Source organism: Drosophila mauritiana, chromosome 2R (genome assembly GCF_004382145.1).
Source record: "Drosophila mauritiana strain mau12 chromosome 2R, ASM438214v1, whole genome shotgun sequence".
NCBI lineage: Eukaryota > Metazoa > Arthropoda > Insecta > Diptera > Drosophilidae > Drosophila > Drosophila mauritiana.
Window position 1 is genome coordinate 20,612,484 of NC_046668.1, and position 18,911 is coordinate 20,631,394.

The 18,911-nt window shown below is 44.6% G+C and overlaps 1 protein-coding gene across 2 annotated transcripts; it reads right to left on the reverse strand.

Moving 5' to 3' along the window:
• Window positions 1-411: 411 nt before the first annotated feature.
• Window positions 412-13,920, reverse strand: LOC117136278 (protein windpipe). 2 transcript variants are annotated; one of them, XM_033297110.1, is made up of 3 exons: window positions 13,692-13,920; window positions 10,238-10,286; window positions 412-3,210 (listed from the first exon to the last, which is right to left on the reverse strand). In XM_033297110.1, exon 3 carries the CDS (start codon window positions 3,138-3,140, stop codon window positions 1,107-1,109), a length of 2,034 nt encoding a protein of 677 aa, XP_033153001.1. In that variant the 5' UTR covers window positions 3,141-3,210; window positions 10,238-10,286; window positions 13,692-13,920; the 3' UTR covers window positions 412-1,106. The 2 variants fall into 2 exon arrangements, with proteins under 2 accessions (XP_033153001.1, XP_033153002.1); XM_033297111.1 differs by lacking the exon at window positions 13,692-13,920 and adding an exon at window positions 13,092-13,108.
• Window positions 13,921-18,911: the final 4,991 nt, after the last annotated feature.

The window sequence follows — 18,911 nt, forward strand, 5'->3', positions numbered from 1 at the left end:
ACTAAAACCATTACTAATTCAATTTAAATATAATCAATTGCTAATCGATTAGCATTAGTTTGAAAATATTTTGGAGTTTGAGTGAAAAATAAAGACTTGAGTGAAAGCTCGATCACCCAACATAAGCTTTAAAACTCCAAGATGGTTTGAAACATGGAAAGACTGGCATACCTATGTGGCGCCATCTACATTTCAAGAATATGTTCGGTCGAAAGCTCTGCCAATATCATTTAAATAAAGGGTTGAAAACAATACGACTGAAAAAAAGAAAAGATAATAGCAATTACAGAAAACAATGTATGAATATTTTCTATACCTTTTCTTTTGGTTTTACAATCATAACTTCTCTATCGAAGATGCTGGTTTATACCATTTTGCCACCATTTCTGATAAATTAAAAACACCATGTGATTTATTATTAAAGTTCGCTTGCATTTAATGAACTCACACGTTTTAATTTCACAAGAGAACGCAGCTTAAGTAGTTTACAGTATATAGGTAGGTTATAAAAGTACATATACAGTAAGTATGGTGTGAACATCACATGCAGATGCAGATTGATAGCATTTATCATGCAAAAGAGTTAACTCCTTTCCGTTTTCCCCGGCTCATTGATATTTTGCACTCGACGACTGATTTCATTGTTTAAACGCATATATTTTTTTAACTTTGGTATTAAACTAGATTTACGCTTAGGAGTAATTAATTTACTTATTGCTAAAACACTACTTGTCGGTCACACTTAAGAGGGGAGTTGGGTGCTTAACTCGAATAGTTTGCTGTTTTCGTCGCCTTGGCTTCTGCTTTATTCTAGATGCTGCTGCAGCAGATGTTGCATGTGCTGCACGTGTTGCTGCTGCACATTTTGCTGCCCTATGTTGCTGGTGATGAAGCTGAGGAGGGAATACACCCCGGTTCCCAGTTGCACAATCAGATTGCATTCGGCTAAATTGATTAGTGGATAAAATCTCTCATCTACAGAATGAATCTCATGTTTGCGTATTAAACACAGTTCTTCTGTCAAATGCGATCGGATTGCAATGGGTAACTAAGTGGGGGCGAGTCGGAAAGGTCGGGCTGTGTCGAGAGTGGATGGCTAGCTCAAATCAGTGGCCATTGATCACCTGGTGGGTGGGTTCGATGGGTCTGACGGGCGTGGTGATGATGTCCCCGGCATTGGACTTGCTGCGCGTCACCAGCATGGGGGTCTTGGGCTTCGGGGTCTCCGTCAGCTTGATCTTGACGCGACCCGTCTCCGGAGAGTAGACGGGTGAGTATCTTCCGGACTTGGGCGACGAGGGCAGGTAGGCGCCATCTGGTTCGTTGTTGTTCTGCTCGGCGAGCTGCTGTTGCTGTGCGTACTTGGATGCCCTGGGGGATTGCGGAGTGGGGTAGCGAGGGCTGATGGGGTAGTATTCATGGGCGGCGGGCTCTCCGCTTTCGGGTGCCTCCTTGGCACCCCCATTGGCAGAACCGTTGCCATTCAGCAGGGGCTGCTGACCAGCCCCGTCCTTGGCCTCGCCGTTCTCGTAGGGCTTCTTGACAATCTGTGCCTCGTCCAACTTGGTCTTCTCTCCGATCAGTGGAGAGTGCTCCTGGCCGTTGCCATGGCCATTCTTGTGCAGCGGCTTGCCCAGCTGCTTCTTGTCCATGTCCAGGAGTTCCGTCTGCCGCTGGGCCTCTGCATCTCGGGCGGCCGCATTGCTGTCGTACTTGCAACGCTTGATGGCCACAAAGAGGACCAGGCCCACTACAATTAGTCCAATCACGGCCAGCAGGTAGTAGATGGCGCTGCTGTCGTCCTTTGGCTTGCCTATCTTGGCGGTGAGGATGTCCTCGGACTCCTTGCTGTTGTCGAGTGGCCCATCAGTCACCACATCGGACTCCAGACCAGTGTCCAAATTGGTCATCACCACGGGCACGATATTATCTTCTTCCACGGGCTTCTTTTCCTCCTGGTCACCTTCGTAGATACCAATTTTATTGGAGAAGACAGTGTCTGGATTCTCCGAATTCTCTGGATTCTCAAGAGGTCTAACATCGCTCTCCTCTGGCTTACCATCGCTATCTACGTCGTCCTCGGAAGTAATCTTAACTTTAGAGGGATCGGGAATGATGAGCAGACCACCGCCGCTGCCAGAACCCTCGTCATCTTCGTCCTCGTCCTTTACGATGTGCTCCTGGAGGACACTGGGGGAGGCCGCAGCATCGACTAACTGAGATTCCGCAGCTTCAGGCTCTGGAACAACCTCTTCGGGCAATTTAAGCTCCATATTGGTTTCGCTGAGGTCTCCGGATCCCTCCACCTGGTCAGATGGAAGCGGGATCTGAGGGGAGCGAACCTTCTTAGCAGTGGCTGCGGGATTTCCAACGATGGGCAGAAAGTCCTTTCCCAGTTCCTCCTCATCCTCGCGTTCAGCAGAAGCAGCAGCCGGCTGGTCGCCCATCATTAACTCGTTCTCCTCGGTATCGAACCATTGGTACTTCTCCTTCTTGCAGATCTCATCCTGCTTCAACTGCAGCCAAGAGCGACCCCTGAACTCCAGGGGATAGGAGCAGACAACGGGGTGTTCCATGTAGACGATTCGCTCCACCAACCAGTTGCGCACCTCCAGCGTCTGGCAGGAGCAGTTGATGGCGTTGTGGCTAAGCTCCAACTGTTGCAACTGGTGCATGTGGGTCAGCTCCAGCGGCAGGTGGGTGATGTTGTTGTGCTGCAGGTTGAGCACCTGAAGATGCTTCGGCAGTTTCCTCAGCTTGTCCGAGATGAGCTGATTATGCTTCAGGTTCAGTCGCTTGAGGCCCTTGCCCAGGTGACCCAGATCCTTCAGCTCGTTGTGCGACAAATCGGCGGAGGTAAGCTCCGGCAGCTTGTCCAGCAAATGGCTCAAGCGGGTGAGGTTCAGGTGGGACAGATCGATGGAGTGCACCGGCACCGTCGACTGGAAGGTCTTCTCGGCCAGCCTCAGACCACGGGTGCTGTTGCACTTGAGGTGGTACAGTGGCTTGTGCGTGTGCTCGGACAAGCTGCAGGTGCAGTCCGCCGGGCAGTCCGTGGGCGGGCGAGCGGGAGTGGGCGTGGCGGCGGCGACCACGATGAGGAACAGGGCCAACCAGGCGGTCAGGTGGACGCGTTCCATGGCTGTGTGGATGATTTGTGGATGGTGCGCTGGCAGTGGATCCTTCTAGCTTCCTCTCTTGGCGTCTTATCTGGAAAGGAATGAAAAAGTGATTAGAATCTTGCTTGTTTATTAGATAACACAAACCAGAGCACTCCCATCTAAATACCCATAAAATGAAACAGATAAGCAAAAGAGAAAAATTATGCTAAATACATTGTCTGCTAATATTTTTTGAAACACGAAACACCAATTTATTTATTTTTATATTATTACTTTTTAATTTTTCTAGGAATGAGAAATGCGAATTGAAAAACAGTATGAATCACCTGTTCTGCAAAAATCATGCACTTCGCTCTCCACCTATAAAACCAAATATGTATAGAATTTACTCACAAGCTAAATAAGTATTCGCTGAAGTAAAGAAAACAGGGAAATTACCTTATGTGTTAAGAAAAATTCATTGAAATTTACTGAGTATGAGTCGATTTCGCTGAAGTTCGATCCTATTGGCACCACCTTTGAACGGAAACTAACAGAGCTTTGGAGCTATCTTTGCTTGGCAACCTGTCTTCGTCACTGGTTGCGTCATTCCCGATTCTACCAACTTCCACGATCTTCCTTTCTACAACTTCTCCTTCTCGCGAACCAGCCAAACCCTATCGACAGACGTTATCGGTGTTAGATTCGCTTATCGCCGCTGTTCAAGCCCCAGTATTTGACGCTATCTTCGCGAAGGGTAATTAATATTTCACTCGTTCGCTTTCCGCCAAACGCTCCGTGACATCAGCAAGAAGCACCTGACCCACCAGCTTGCCCTAGATGCCCAAAAATGAAAAATAGCCACTTAAGAGTGACTCAAAGCGATTGCGATATGTACTAATCATGGGGGATCTGAGGAGGTGTGGGCCTTGGGCTGTTGCACTCGCTTAATCAGAGCAGATTGTCAGCGGCCCGCTTTTAATCCGCATCTTCTGTTTATTGCTCGCTTTCCACGAGCCACGCAAACTGATTGACGGCTGTCTCGTGGATGCAATTTAAGTGCAACTGGCGCTCGTTTGGATCGACCTCCCACCGAAACCCCCTCCGCATTGATAAGCCCTGAGCCTCTGACCGCAAAAGCTGAAACGCTCGCACACTGAAGAAAATTCCATGGGTTTAAATTATACAATTAAGCCCAACATGGCACGAGCTTTGTAGAAAATTCTATGCTCATTTAATTAATATTCACTTTTTTTAAAATAACCAATTTCAAATACTTTCAATATATCAATTTTGTTGTCACAAGAAAATCACAAAAGTATGTAAGACATTCTAAACTTATATATTAGGTATCTTTAAGCTAGACTTAAACATTCGATGCATATGGCAAACTACTATACAAAGTATCTTTCAGATTGATTTATATATGGTGTAATGGGTAAGATTTCGATTACTTGCAGTTCTCGCACTTGCAATCGGGTTTTCCCGCAGTGTGTCGCAGTGGCGATGGCCAATCCTAATCAACAGATAGACGAGATCTAGAAAAGATGCCGGGTTGTCTGAGTGACTGAGTGGTCTGAGTTGCAGTCGCAGAGCCAGCTCAATTTGCAATTTGTGGCGCGGACTTGAATTATTCAGCAGTTGGACGACTATATTTACATGCGAGTAGCAAGCTGAAATGAGCTGCCGTAAGGGTTGCCCCACCCCCTGCACGTGTCTCCCGGCGGGGGATTCCCTTTTCCCACCCCGTGCCAGCGGGCTGGCTGCCCTCGGAAATGGTCACATACATGCAGCTGCCGCTGGGCAAATGATTGAGGGATCCCCCCTCCCGCGAACCAGAAAATACCAAGTGGAAATGAGGCGTCACACGAGCATGCAAAAATAAATCTGCACGGAATCTGGCCGATCTGCGATCTGCCATCCGCCATCCGCGATTCCGAAGGGGGAATCCAAGGTCAGTGTCATTATGCGGGCATTCGTCCGAAAAGAGAGGAGACACATGAAAAGTGGTTTCCCAGCAATTGTGTCACTTCTTTTGGCTAAACGTGTCTCCGATTGCCTTTGGTGTTGACAAATTGCCCAGAGTTGGATGCATAAACGGAACTTTCTCCTGGTTGCTGCCCGCTAACGCAAGGGGGGCAGACATTTATCAAAATCTGTCAATTGCTGAATTCGTAATTTGCAGCTGCCACCTGTTCGCGCCAAATGCAATCAATGCGGTTAATTGCATTTCGCTAAGATCTTCTGCACCATCAGCTATCTGCGATCTGCGCAGCTCTGATATCATAATTCGATCACGAGGCTTAGTTAATTACTCCAGACGACTATCGTACCCCTTGCACTTTGATGTTGGCGGCGACAGGAAGCCGAAATTAGAGAGGGCTGCACAGGCAGGCTATGTAGTCTGAGTCTGATGAATATAAAGGCCTTAACACATCCACCAAATGCCACTTAATGGCGAAAACGAGACCAACTTAGAATAAACCGTTTGCAAATTGAGAGAAATCAGCGGCTGACAACGGCGAAAAATCTTAAACGATGACAAATGTTCAACCTTGACAGAGAAAAAAATCCAGCAGAGAACAATCTCGAGTTTCTGTCTTCGAGTTCAACTGGAAAGAAATGCTGTTCTCCACAACTCGTTCTTTCACACTCGAACAAAAACGTATGTGGAAGACCACAAAAAATTAAATCACGTCATGCTGCGATCGCTGGCAAAATAAATTGTTATATATGTGTATTTTTAGAATTGTGCAAATCTTTTTTATACATTTCAATTAGCGCAGCTCGGCGGCCACAATGATAAAATGAAAAGTGTTTAGTTGGGCTTTTGTTTGGCCATATAAATAAATATATACGGGTTTATGCAAATAGACTTAGATCTTCTGGGCCACTCGTTTAAAATTCAATTCTTCGCATTTCATTTCTTTTCTTTTCTTTTCCGCTGGCACTGACATATACTTTTCTATCGAATTCGCAGTATTTTCTCTTTCGCTGGCGGGAAAAAAGAGCAACAAACTGATGACGCCGGGCAATTAAAACATCAGGTGATTCGGGTATTTTACCTGGCGCAGAAAAAGCCAAGCTGAGGCTGCCGCAAACGCTAATGTGTTGACCGCATTAAGACGGCAAAACGACGAGCAAAAGGAGGCAAAAAGTACCGCCAAAGTCATAAGAGATGACGTCTAACTATGGGCTGTGAGTCAATATGCTGGATTTGGATTTGGCCAAGCCAGCACAGACACTCACTCATTCATTCAGTCATTCACAGTATTCATTCAAAACGAGCAGCGAGCGGCGGCAATGGATAGACAAATTAGCATATTCTAATTTCCAACCGACTCCGATGGTTGACAGATCGGCTGGCAATATGTGGTATATGTGTGCAGTGCCATATATAATGACCCACATTGACGGCGGAGTACGCCGTCAACATTATCAATAAAATGCCATTTAAGCTTTTTGCAATTCAACTGTTCAATCAAGTGCAAATGAGCCTAAACTCAGGCGTAACCTGAAAAACTCTTTCCCATATTAAGGCGCGTTCCCGTTCTCTTTGGAATCTACTTTTGGCTTGGGTTCACTTCGCTTTTGCTTTTGCCGAGCAGTGTTTAATTGATTTCCACGAATCGGGAGAAAACCAATCACCGGGGCATGCATAACCGAAATATGAATATGTGAGTGGCGAGCGGTGGCCAAAATACCACATAAAAGCCAAAGAGACGGGCAAAAAGTGCAGGGCGTAAGCTGAAATTATGTGAATTATGCAAAACGTGTTGGCCAAAAGCAGAAAGGCAAAGTCAATGTACCGCATAATGGTCATTAAAACGGGCAGAGCCATATTGCGTATACGACAAGTGGCCAGATTCTGTACCCGCGGAGATAATCTCGAAATACAACGCACAATTTGAACTTGACCTACGAAATCAGCGGCTATCAACAAATGGGCTGATTTTCGCTGATTTCGGGCAGGCGGCCAGAAAATGTTTGCTGCCGAAAATCTTGACATTCACATAATGCTCGACTCTCCCTCTCGATTGAATTCAAAACTAAGTAGTGCAGGAAACACTCAAAATAAACAAAAACCACAAAAAATCACCGGCAAAAGAGAAAGGCAGGCGGAAAGCAGCCTTAAAAATACACCTCTCTTGTTTTTCTTTCTATTTTGGGGCTGCCTCTTGCAATCTATGCAAACATTTCACACCCACACTCGGCCCACAGAACCTAAATCTTTGCCATTGAGAGTGTAGGAATAAGAAGGCACCCAGATACAATTGATGATGGACTCGGATGTCAACGGGTGTTGATTCTGATTAGTGCCAAACGCCATTTCAAATGAGTGTTTTCTGGGAATGCTATGGGATCGGAATTTGAATGGTAAAACCCCAGCAAACTCAGTATTTCTTTGACAAGTTTTCTTATTCAGAGCAGATTATTTCTGGTCATTAAACATTGTTGCCTTGCCAAGTGGTGCTAATAAAAATGATGTACATATTTATTCAAAATATTAAATATATTTTGATTCAATATATTATATTACCTACAAATTTCATTTGTCTATGTATAAACATATTTTAGGCGCAAATATATTATATTAGTCTGGCGATAAAGTCGTTTTGCTGCGGCTTCTCTTGCTACATGATTCTATTGAAAAACCAATTAACTACCGTTCAAAAGTTTAGTGATTAATCCGTAATTGCTATGTATGTCGAGTTATACGGGTGGAAAGTTCTCCGCTCATCGAAAAGGAAACGCTCTGACGACTGGGGTTGACTTTTCATTGAACTTTTCTGGCATTCAATTAGAAACACGTTAATGTAGACTGATCAATGCCTCGTAATTGTCTGAAGTTTATCAATAACAAGTTCTATACGGCTTATATCCCAGAGATCAAATCCGCTCAGCTGGAAGTCGCGCCACGTAGCCATAATTAGCCAACTCGAGCTACAATGTTACTTGTAGATACAGATACGAATACATCTATCCTGCTGTCTGTGCATACTAATAGTCGAGTTAAATAAATATCCACACTCTCGTTAATTGGAAAAAAACGAACGAAAAAGGCATGCAGATCGTTCTGCCGCAGAACTTGGATAGTCATGAGTTTCGGTTTCGCTTTTCGTTTTCGGCATCGGATGATGCAATTGGCAAAATTTCGTACTTGGCTAGTTATTTGACCAAATTAACGCAGCTGTGTGGGCTGCGCTTTTCGGAATCCGAATTGGAATCGGAATCGGTGTAGCTTTTGAAATAGATTCGTGCGCCGACCTTCCCCCAAGTGAATTGCATCCCATTAACACATCGACGACTGCTTCCGATTAAACTGAAAACGAAACTCAGGCGTACTTTGAAGTAAAAATTACCTACACACTGCTCGGGGTGAGTTTTAAATCTATTCGCCGTTAAACATTGACAATAGATCTCCAGCTTGCGCCATAAAATATCAATTGAATGATCCTAACTATTCGCTGTGGCCCGAATCGGTCTTTAGCCCAGGCATTTTGTGGCTAGCCGAAAGGCATTTGTACACAGCATGCCATATAGATGCCAAGACGACGCCTGACTCTTGCGAGAAATTATGTGCCAATCTGCACCTGCGAAATTCATGCCTCCGACTGCCATATCCCCCCCTATTATCCGCCGATCTCTCAGCCGCTGGCTTATTTACACTGCTCATCGCGAGTTCAAGTTCAGGCACAGCCAGCAAATTCAATTATGCTGTTTGCCTAGCGACGGTGGTGCTTACTGATGATCACTTTCAAAGGAATCCTAAGCGGCGAATACTTTAGTCTAGTAATAAACTACATTTAATTGCTATATGTCATTATTTGTCAATCTGTGCGAATGGAATTCCAGGAAAAGTAAACGCCACTTTACTCAAAGGTGTTCGACAGGGGAACTGACTCAGCTGGCTGGCTGATGTCATAACAATGATTTTAAAATTTGCGAAATTATTAACGCCAAATGACGTCAGGAGAGTCAGTCGATTTTTGGGCAAAAACAAAAACCCAAAAATGGAAAGGCCAATTGAGAGACTGCGTCATCGATTGCCAAATGCGATCTGGAAATTGGCTTTAACTTGGATTTCCCCAGCTTCGTTTTGTTAGCTTCCTTTAAACCAGATATCACGGCAGTATCGAGTTTGGCCCGGGGGCCAGTTTCAAGAGCAAGTGCTGACCTTCCCGGGAGTTAGCCGTGTAGTGCAGTGTAATTATAGCCACTAACCCATTCACATTCCCGCTGGCTGCTGTTGTTGCACAGAAGGCGAGCGTCTGGATAAAAGAGCCCATCAGTTCATACCATCTGATTATGCACCTCAAGAAATAAATAAGTACATAAGATTTGCAGATAATAATATTGGCACAAACACGGTGAGTATAAACACATTTCTTTGGCCTTGAACGTTTCGTTAAGACAATATTTTGGTCTGAAAAATCTTAATTCTGTGCGAAAAAAGCACTACAATGTACACTGGTCGAAAGGCATTTATAAAAAATATTTTAAAGCACGAAATATATGGTTTATTTGCACTTGAGCTAGAACTGAAAAGTAATTCTCAACATATACGAGTATGATCCTTCGGATTGTGTTTTTTCCAGTGCACGATATGGACACTCCTCCAGACAAATTAGCCTGCGGTTAGCTGTGGATGCATTCGAAGATCGCATGATCGTACAGCCGTTTTTCATGGCTTCGTTTGGCAGTTGACACGTTAAGAGCACGCACGTTTGCCGGCCATTTAAGTGGCCCCAGCATCGCATCTTGGCCATTGCCACTGGCCAGAAGATGGAGGAGCCGATAAAGCGGAGAGCGGCATTTGACAGTTATGACCACTTGCTTTATTTTTAGAGCCAAAAACGGCTAGGCCAGTTGGCAGCAGTTCGCAACAGCAGCACAAAGCCAAAGCACAGTAAAAGCAAAAGCAAAGCGAAGCAAAGCCGGCCGGCACCCACGGACTGGCTAAAAACAACAAACGCGGCCAAAAGCAACTGAACTGGTTTCGGTTTTCGCCGATGACTCGCAAGCCCAGTTAAGAGCTCCCAAATAAATATCCCCTTTCCGCGCCATGATCTTCACTTTGTTTTTGTTTCTGCTTGGGGAATGCCCATTTGATGTTTGCACAACTCAATCCGTACCTTCTATAAGACATGCATACGTCGATATCCACGGATCCTCAGGCCAGATCTGTAAAAATGAAATATTAAAGCGGTTAAAATGACAGTTTTATATCAAACGTTCGAGAGTGCACATTGGAGTGACTTGCATTGGGGAGTTTTCTATTTCTATTTATCTGCGCAATTATTTCTTGGCTTTGATTTTAAGTGGGCGCAATTAAAGTCTTAATTGCCGGCCCGTCTAAATTAATTTTTAACGAACTTTGCTTCGCCAATAGACTGTCATTCAGCTGCAGCTGCCTTTGGGGTTATTAAGCTAATCCTTCGCGCCGCTGAATAGTGAATAGTGAAAGCACTGCCCAACAATAAAGACTATCCTTTGAAATAAAAATGAAACTAAAACTGTCGAAAGGTCAATCGAGTTCAGGCTTCAAGGCTGGAAAACATATAGTTTCTGTTATTTGAAAGCAGCATAACTTTGACAATTAAGGCCTGAATCACCATAGCCCGTCGATTCTCAGGGCGTTGCTCATCCATTGTTAGATTCGAAGAGCCAACAACCTGTTGCCTGATTGTTATGCGACGGACGTGACCGAAAATACTGTCACGTAATCCGCAAACTCCCACAGAATTGTTTGTGCCACTTGGCTTGTGAATGGAATGGAATGGACTGGAATGGTTCGGCCTAATCGACGAGGTCGGAACTCATCAAAACATGCAAATTAACAGCCATTGATGAACTGGTCAGCTCGTGATCTTTGGAATCTTGCGCAGGTGGCCAACGGTCCAGCGGTCCAGAGATCAGCAGAACAGATGTCGAGATCTTGGCAAACTCTTGTCTGTTAAACTTGAATTGTTCGCAGAAGCGAACTATTTCCCTGAAATGTTTACTTTTCGAAAATTCCCAGCGGATAAACAATCTGTTGGCCCATTCTGCGTCACAAATCCCATGCCGTTGAGGAACTCTCCATATGCCCTAGCCGGAATTCCTTTCATTTCAGCGAGCTTTTCACACTATCTTCTCTCTGCGGCCGCTCTTTATCTTATCTTGCTACATTTGCTAATTATAGATAGGGTCCAACCCAAAAAAAAACAACCACGAAACACAGTCATGTGCACTTGAGCCCCGGGATTTGTGACTCTCATTTGCGTTTGACAAAATTGCGGAACACTTCTCTTTCCATTTTCTAGAATGCACTCCAAGTTTCACTCTATGCGAGGGGTTGCCCAATGATATTGTTTTGATTGCGCCCCGATAACAGCTTGTTTCGCCTTATCGAAACACATTTGTTGCTCATCCCCCTTGGAATACAACTCTAGCTGTGTATCTAATGGGGACAAGGTTGACACATCCACCGAAAATGGGACCATGAAGTGCACTCCGTGAAATGTTTCCATGGCGTTGGTGGGTGTGAGTGCTATTCATTCCTATACTGCATTCGATCTCGTATTGCCTTGGATCGAGACGAAACATAACACCTCGAAAATCGAGAGCCCAGACGCAAGGCGCCAATTCGCCAGCAAGTTGAGTCAAAATGACTTGAACTTGAAATTCAAGTCAAAATACCATTGGAAGAACTTTATGTTTCCGTTCTAGATATGTTTTTCGGAGATGTGTACATTACAGGAAACGATGTATGTACATATTTCCGATAAATTGCCGAACTTCAGGGTATAGATAAGTGTGTCTGCGCCACTCACAGATACTATATACACACGGGCGGACACCCACCAACTTGGACTGGCCGGCTGACTGACTGGGCTGCGAACTGTTGGCCATAAAGCCGATTTCTGGAAATTGCCTGGAAACAGTTTCGAGTTCGCAGTCGCACACCTCTGTGAATTATGCGCTGGAAATTAGCACCTTGGCTCGGAGGTGGTGGAGCAAAAGTCGGAGGAGTATTACGCAAGAGCTGGAGTTTACAGCTCCACGCGGAGCTGGACGATAGACCTTCGCAGTTTTCGCAACTCGGGATCACATCTCTATCTCCATGTTGATTGATAATCTCATTACGCGATGATGTTGCATGACTCTTCGCTTTTAGACCTGACAAACAGCGCCATGTATTATTAGGATTTCTTTTTATACCCCATTTCGTGTGCAAGTGATTCACCCTGCGTTGAAGTGGGTGGCAGTCCATGGGCAACCACAAACACGGGGGAAAACACAACAAAATTGGAAAGAATATAGCCCCGATCGCTAACCTATCCGTATCTGAATGAATCAACTGCCTGCCGAGTGCGGTTTCCAATGGCTTTACGTAAACGATTCCGAATTGCAGGGCGCTAAAAGCTCACATCTAGAGGTGCTTGGGTGGGTTTACGTTTTAACTCTCATGTGTATATGTACATCACATATACATCATGTATGGCCAGACGGATCGGATCGTACCCGACCAGCTGGAGGCTTGGGGTGGCTGTAAGCCAAGTCGCGTAGGTAGCGAAGTGTCTGGCGGAGATTTCACATGAATGCGTGCTGCTTCTGTCTCTCGTAATAAGTTTGCAATCGGTTTAAGTGCCCATGCCCGAGGGTTAAGAGAGTAACCGTTTTATTATAGTTTACTCATCCCTCTTTCATACTTGCTTTTTGGCAATTATATAACTCGGATGGATTGGGAAATAGGGTCAAGTTTGCCACTGAAACCCAACCGCAAATGCATATGTGAGTAATAAATGGTGAAGCGGTTCGGCCAGTCACTTGCTTCAGTTCCAAAAACCCCGAACCCTGGCCTTTTACATTCGCATCGAGATTAATCCAATCCCTTGCGAATCGAGATCACACACACACACGCAGTAGCGCTATATTTTTGGCTATTTCTTATCACAATCCGCAGACAGCGAGGCTTTTACTACGGGTTATCAAAGCCCAACTCACAGTACACTAAAACTTTTCGCTTTTCACTTTTTTATTTTGAGGTCTTTATATTTTCATACAGAGAGCACTTTTGTTCAATCAGATATGTGTTTTTTATGCGTGAGTACGTATTATTCGCTGCTAGCACTGTATTTGTCTTTTGTTCTGGGTAGAGTCCTTCAGCACTCGATGCGATCGCAGTGTCTTTCGGTTTGAACTGGCGGCCAGAGACTGGCGAAGATCGCATCCGCCGAGATTTCTCAGACTGCCTGCTATCACAGAATGTGTCGCAGCCGCCAAAAAAAAGCATAAGATCAGGAAAATAAAACGAGAAAAGATACAAAAATTCGAATCTCAGAAGGGGAGAGCGCCCAAAAACGCCGAGAGGGATGACAATGAAGGCAAAAACAACAGAGCAGCAGCACGTCACACAAGCAATTTAGACTCGTAAATCGCCCAATGCAAGTATCTTGATATCTGTCAGATATCTGGCGGTTTTGTTTCGATTTGCGCCCTGTATCCGAAAGATTTTTATGCATCTTTTTATGTACCATTATTTAGCTTGGCACTAGCTAGTTGGCGAGCGTGTGTGGCAACGGAAACTATATAATTTTTAATTACCTAGACGGTTGGAGAGGTGGAACTCGTAACGCTGCCTTTTCGGATCGGCACTTTTTTCGCTTTTTGTTCAGATTCGCGCACACGCACCCGACGACACGTCTCGACTTTGGAGTTGCCCCAACTGAACAAAGCTCGATACCTGCGAAAATCGAGTACCGTATAGAACGTGAACCGAAAATCGGGGATCGGAGATCGGAGATCGCACACGACCGTTCGCGGGGAGAGCTTAGCAACGAATGAACCGCTATTGGAACCCCCGATTGCGAGAAGCTACAAAACTTCAACGGAGCGAGAGATACAGATACGCGCTCGGAAAGAGCAAAGCACATGGCGAAAGCTACTGGTTATGGGTATTCGAAGGCAAATAGAGAGAGGGAGAGTGCCAAACCCGTAGATACACTGTAAATGTATCTGTATCTGTATCTGTACCTATATAGAGCTGGAGAACACGTGGATAATCGGCGGCACACGCGCTATAGAACGCACAGAACTTTGTTTGGGTTATGAAATCCATCGAAAAAGCTTCTCGATTTGCAAAAATTATAGTGCGAGAGCGCGCAAAAGCTTATCACCAAGCCCAGGCCTTATCAATTGATGATACTCGGCGTTTTAGTCTAAAAATATAGCCCCCACTTATTTTGCTTGCTTTACACGGTTTGCATTTTTCACTTCCTGCTGTAAATGTACGCAAAATGCACAGGTCTCGAAATGATATTCTGCTACTTTTTATCAAAAGCTCTGGCTTATCTTATCGCCTGCCATATTCTTTCCGCCATTCGATAAATATACACTCTCTTTTTGGGCAACAGCTAATGATTGTGACTTCAGGTTAACTCAACTCCCAATAAAACCTCAGCTACTTCAACTCCAGGTTAATGCGTGGGTGGGTTTGTTTACGTTTTATTGGGTTTGTGGGTCAAAGTTAATGTTCATTCGTGAATGAATCGAGTGAACTTCAGGCAGCCCACTATCGCAACTACGAGTTTCTATGAGTACTCATGTGTGCGCCATGTATGCGGCAGCTGAGTGGCAAAACTTGTGTTAATACCAATGTTAAATATTTGGACTTGATATTATCTTATCGCTTTTTGGGCTCTCACATTCGCCTTGTTTGTTCTCGATGAGTTTTCGGGTGATATCACCAGTTTCAGTTCTCAAGACCCACTTGTGCCCAAACCCTTAGCTCCCTTAGACTCTATTTTAAAGGATTCCCATTTTTGTAGGTAGGTGAGATGAGCACAACAACATCATTATCTCACCATTAAAATATTCGCACTCGCACCCGCAAAACTTTTCTTTAATCGTTCAAAATTGAACGCCAACCAGCGAAATGGCTGCTTGTTTGCTCACCTCTTAATCGAGATAACAGTTATAGACTGGTGTCTACCCTACAAATATTCTATGTATATCATTATTATAGTTCTTAGCTTATCATTAATATTTATGACAATTGAACAGGTACGGGTTTCATAGAAATTATAAAGTACACACAACAGACTAACTATGAGTTGCTTTTTGTTAATATCTAAGTAATATTTGTTTATAAATTTATTACCATTGTAAAAATTCTGTGCTTGATTTTCGTATTAAAAATGGTTTTTTTTCGATCAAATTGGCTCGTTCATTGAAAATACTTTTACTAGTGAACGTATACTTGGAGTATAATGTATCAAAGTAATAATTTATTTTTCTTTTGCTATACAACATTTGTTTACTCGGTACCCGGGTGATCGAAAAAATATCCGCCTGTTTATAGAGAACGGATAAAAAGGCGGCTAAATTTCACGGGTGTCGGTCTATTGTTTATCTCACCCGACGACCCACCTGCCCAAACGACGCCGCCGATCCTCTCCAGCTCATGCGTACGTCAATCGATCGGAAGTGTCCAACGCCCCAACTGGCGAACTGATAAAATGTGTGAGAAGTCTGAATGAATTCGGCTTTTGGCTATGGCCAAAATCTTAATTGCAAATCGGGCCAGCCTTGGCGATTTTCGGAGAGGGACACGCCTAAGGTTGACGTCAGACTGGGACATATCTGTAGTAGCCCAGGGGATCGTGGGCGAGCGTCGAATATGGAGCGGCTATTGAGTTGCATATAATACTTACAGTCTGTGGATCGATCAGAACCGAAAGCTGAGCTAATAGAGGGGTTTCAGTTTCGCGGCGCCTTGTTCTATCGCTTTGTGTGTCTCAAATTGTTGTTTGGCCAGCGGTCTATTTACCAACTAATTATATTACATATTCAGGCGCTTCCAGCAGTGAAACCCTTCACTTCAAAAAGGGGCCCATGCGTCATGCAATTCATTGATTTGGCTGCCGTATGCACGATGGAAACACTTGACGAAAATCGGCTCTGTTCTCGATTAGATAGTCGTGATATTTATTAATAACATTAGCCCTCTCGACTGACAAATATATCACTTCTCACCTCCGACAATCGAGCAATCAGCTGGCAACTGGCGTGGAGTTATGCAATTTCCAGAATCGAAAAGATTGTTTGTTTGTCCAGTGGGGGAAACCTGGTGCCTCAAGGTTAAGGCGTTGGCCCTTCCGTGAAAATACCCCTGCAGCTGAACTGAATTCCCGGATCTCGGGTTTATGCCACATGGGGAAGACTGTTGCTGGTTTCCTTTTCGCGGTAGCACTGGTTGACTTAATTGATTAGAGCACCTGACTAATTTTGCTTCTGCGGGCTTTGCGTAGCGACAGCTTTGACAATGCGATTAAAGTTAATTTTTGGGTAAATATTGATACGATATCTTCGTGGTAGCTGGCCTGTGTGCAGTAACAATTAATTAGACTCCAAATGCAGAGGTTATACAACTGGAGAAGTGGAAAAGTTTGCGAGCAAAATAGCAAATTAGATGGGAAATCTCATCAAATGCAAAGTAATGCCAGCCATTTGCCGGCCTGACCCATATTCATGAGATACGGACTCCGTGGGTTTCGCTTTCATTGACTCACTGACTGAGTGACTGAGTGACTTACTGGGCGAGTGTCCCACAGTGGATCGTCGATCGAGTGGCTCCAGCTATGCTTTCCGGGGACTGAGGAGGGGCTAGCAGGCAGGGGGGCAGGCAAATGAGCTGCAATGAACCGGAAATTCACAATTAACCGTCAATCCCCTCACTCGGCCGTGTTTCATAACCAACTGCATCTGCATTTGGAGCCGACTCCATCCACAGGGGTGCAGTACTCGGATTCGGTATCCAAATCAAAATCGTATATGGAAATCGCACGTTCCGGCTCATTGGGCGCTGGACATTTATTTTCAGCCTAGGTGTAATTTTCAGATGCCTTCTTTGGCCCTCGGGTATTTGGATAAACAACATTTACACAGCGAACTGAGGCGGCTGGGTATTTTAATTGTTTCTACGTGTTGTTCTACAAAGGCTTGTTCGGCTGGCTGTTGGCCAAAATTATTACTATATTATAATCTGGTGGCAACGTGATCACCCTTTCGGCTCGGGTTGGATCAAACTGGGCGCCTTTATTTGGGGTCGCGGCGATTACAGTTACGCTGACTGGGAGAGTTCATTGGAGTCGGGACATGTGTAGCCTCCACCTCCCTCTCTCTACAAATATCTTTATGATATCATGTAAATGCGGTTGGGCTTAAATATATAGATAACTGTAGTTTCACTTTTTCGGCTCGGCCCATTCCTAGAATGGAATGGGAACGGGATTGGATGAGTAAAGCTGGCACTTGTACGTGACTGACGTTTTGGCCACTCGAGAGCTTTTCGATTGGAGCGATTGTAGAGGTAGTGAAACTATGAATTAAAAATGGGAGAAACATTAATTAACAATGAGAATAAATTAAATGAAATGCTCAAAGAAACATAAATTTAATCTCGATGAGAGTAATCTTCGAAAGCCAGAATCCCCAGTGTAAGCCTCCTGGATATTTTGACAAATGCGCATAACCCTGATTCATTACGCAAAGACTCTCTCCAAAGTTAATCATGATGTTGCCTCGATAAACGATAAAGATTTTTCAGACTAAGCCCGCCGTTGCAAGTGCAATGGGAAATGGCATTCGCAGGTGGTCGCTAATCAACGTAATCAACTTGCAACAAGCTCGTTAGGCTACGCAGATGCAGCTTCAGCCTCAGCTTCATGGTAATCAGGCCACCAAGTTCTGGCCAAGTTTTCAGCGGGAATCGGAAATGGGAATGCTCGACGAGGTGGGATTCAACGAAGGCCGCTCCAACCAAATTGGACGCAGTGCTCCCTCTGGATCGTACAGAGAAAACATTACCCAGCTAGAATGATATCTCTAGGTTATACAAATAATTTAAATTTGTTATCCCACAATTTTAAAAATCTATAAACTTAAGTCCAATGGCTACAGTGGTTCTAATGAGTCGTTAAAATCATAAAACTCACAATTATATTTATATTTTTCTATGTGCAAAACAGGTTTGTCGGAACTTCAGCTCATTGTCTAGGCATCTAGCCAGACTTTACCGTTGCAGCGTTTAGCTGGGTCAAGGTCACCTTCGGCGATGGGAGTTCCTGGCCTATACCAGTTGGCAGAATCCACCTAAAGGATCGCTGCCATTGTGGGTCTCCATCACGGCGTCAATCTTCTTGCGATGCCAGGCACGCACAAATCAAATGGTCGCCATTCAACGCCATCATCATCGACTGGTCTTCGCATCCATCCAAGCCGATCCTCTGGAGCTCCAATGCTGCGCAGATCGATCAGCGCCCAAGTGGCGGCGGATTGCTGCATTTGGTGTTGGCATCGCAAACTGCGTTCCTCATTGAATTTCGTTTTCGATTTGCTGCGATATTATGCATGCCCAATCCAGTGGCGGAATCCAATGGGGTTACGTACGAAAGAGGAGTTTCATAAGCTTTTATAAGCTCATATCTGAAAGACATAACAATTTATTAAATTTGTGCTATATTTATATACATTTTCATATCAAGTTCACCGGGATATCCTTTTCACTACGCTTCTGGGACAACAAAAACAGCGAGCCCACTGAACACAAAGCTGAGATTTTTCACAAGAAAATATTCAATGTGAAGGCGAAAACTGCGCAGGCGCATGTTTTGTCAACTGGCAAAAAGATACAAAAGACAGTCAGACATTCGGAGGCCGAGGCTGAAAACTCTGACGTTTTCGTGACAGCAGCAACAGTAACAACTACAAATGCCACAACTGCTACAATAACTGCATCCAGACGCCGTGTTGACCAGTTACCAA

Excerpts from the sequence above, each read along its gene's own strand:
- LOC117136278 (XM_033297110.1), bottom strand. The coding sequence starts at position 3,140 with ATGGAACGCGTCCACCTGACCGCCTGGTTGGCCCTGTTCCTCATCGTG.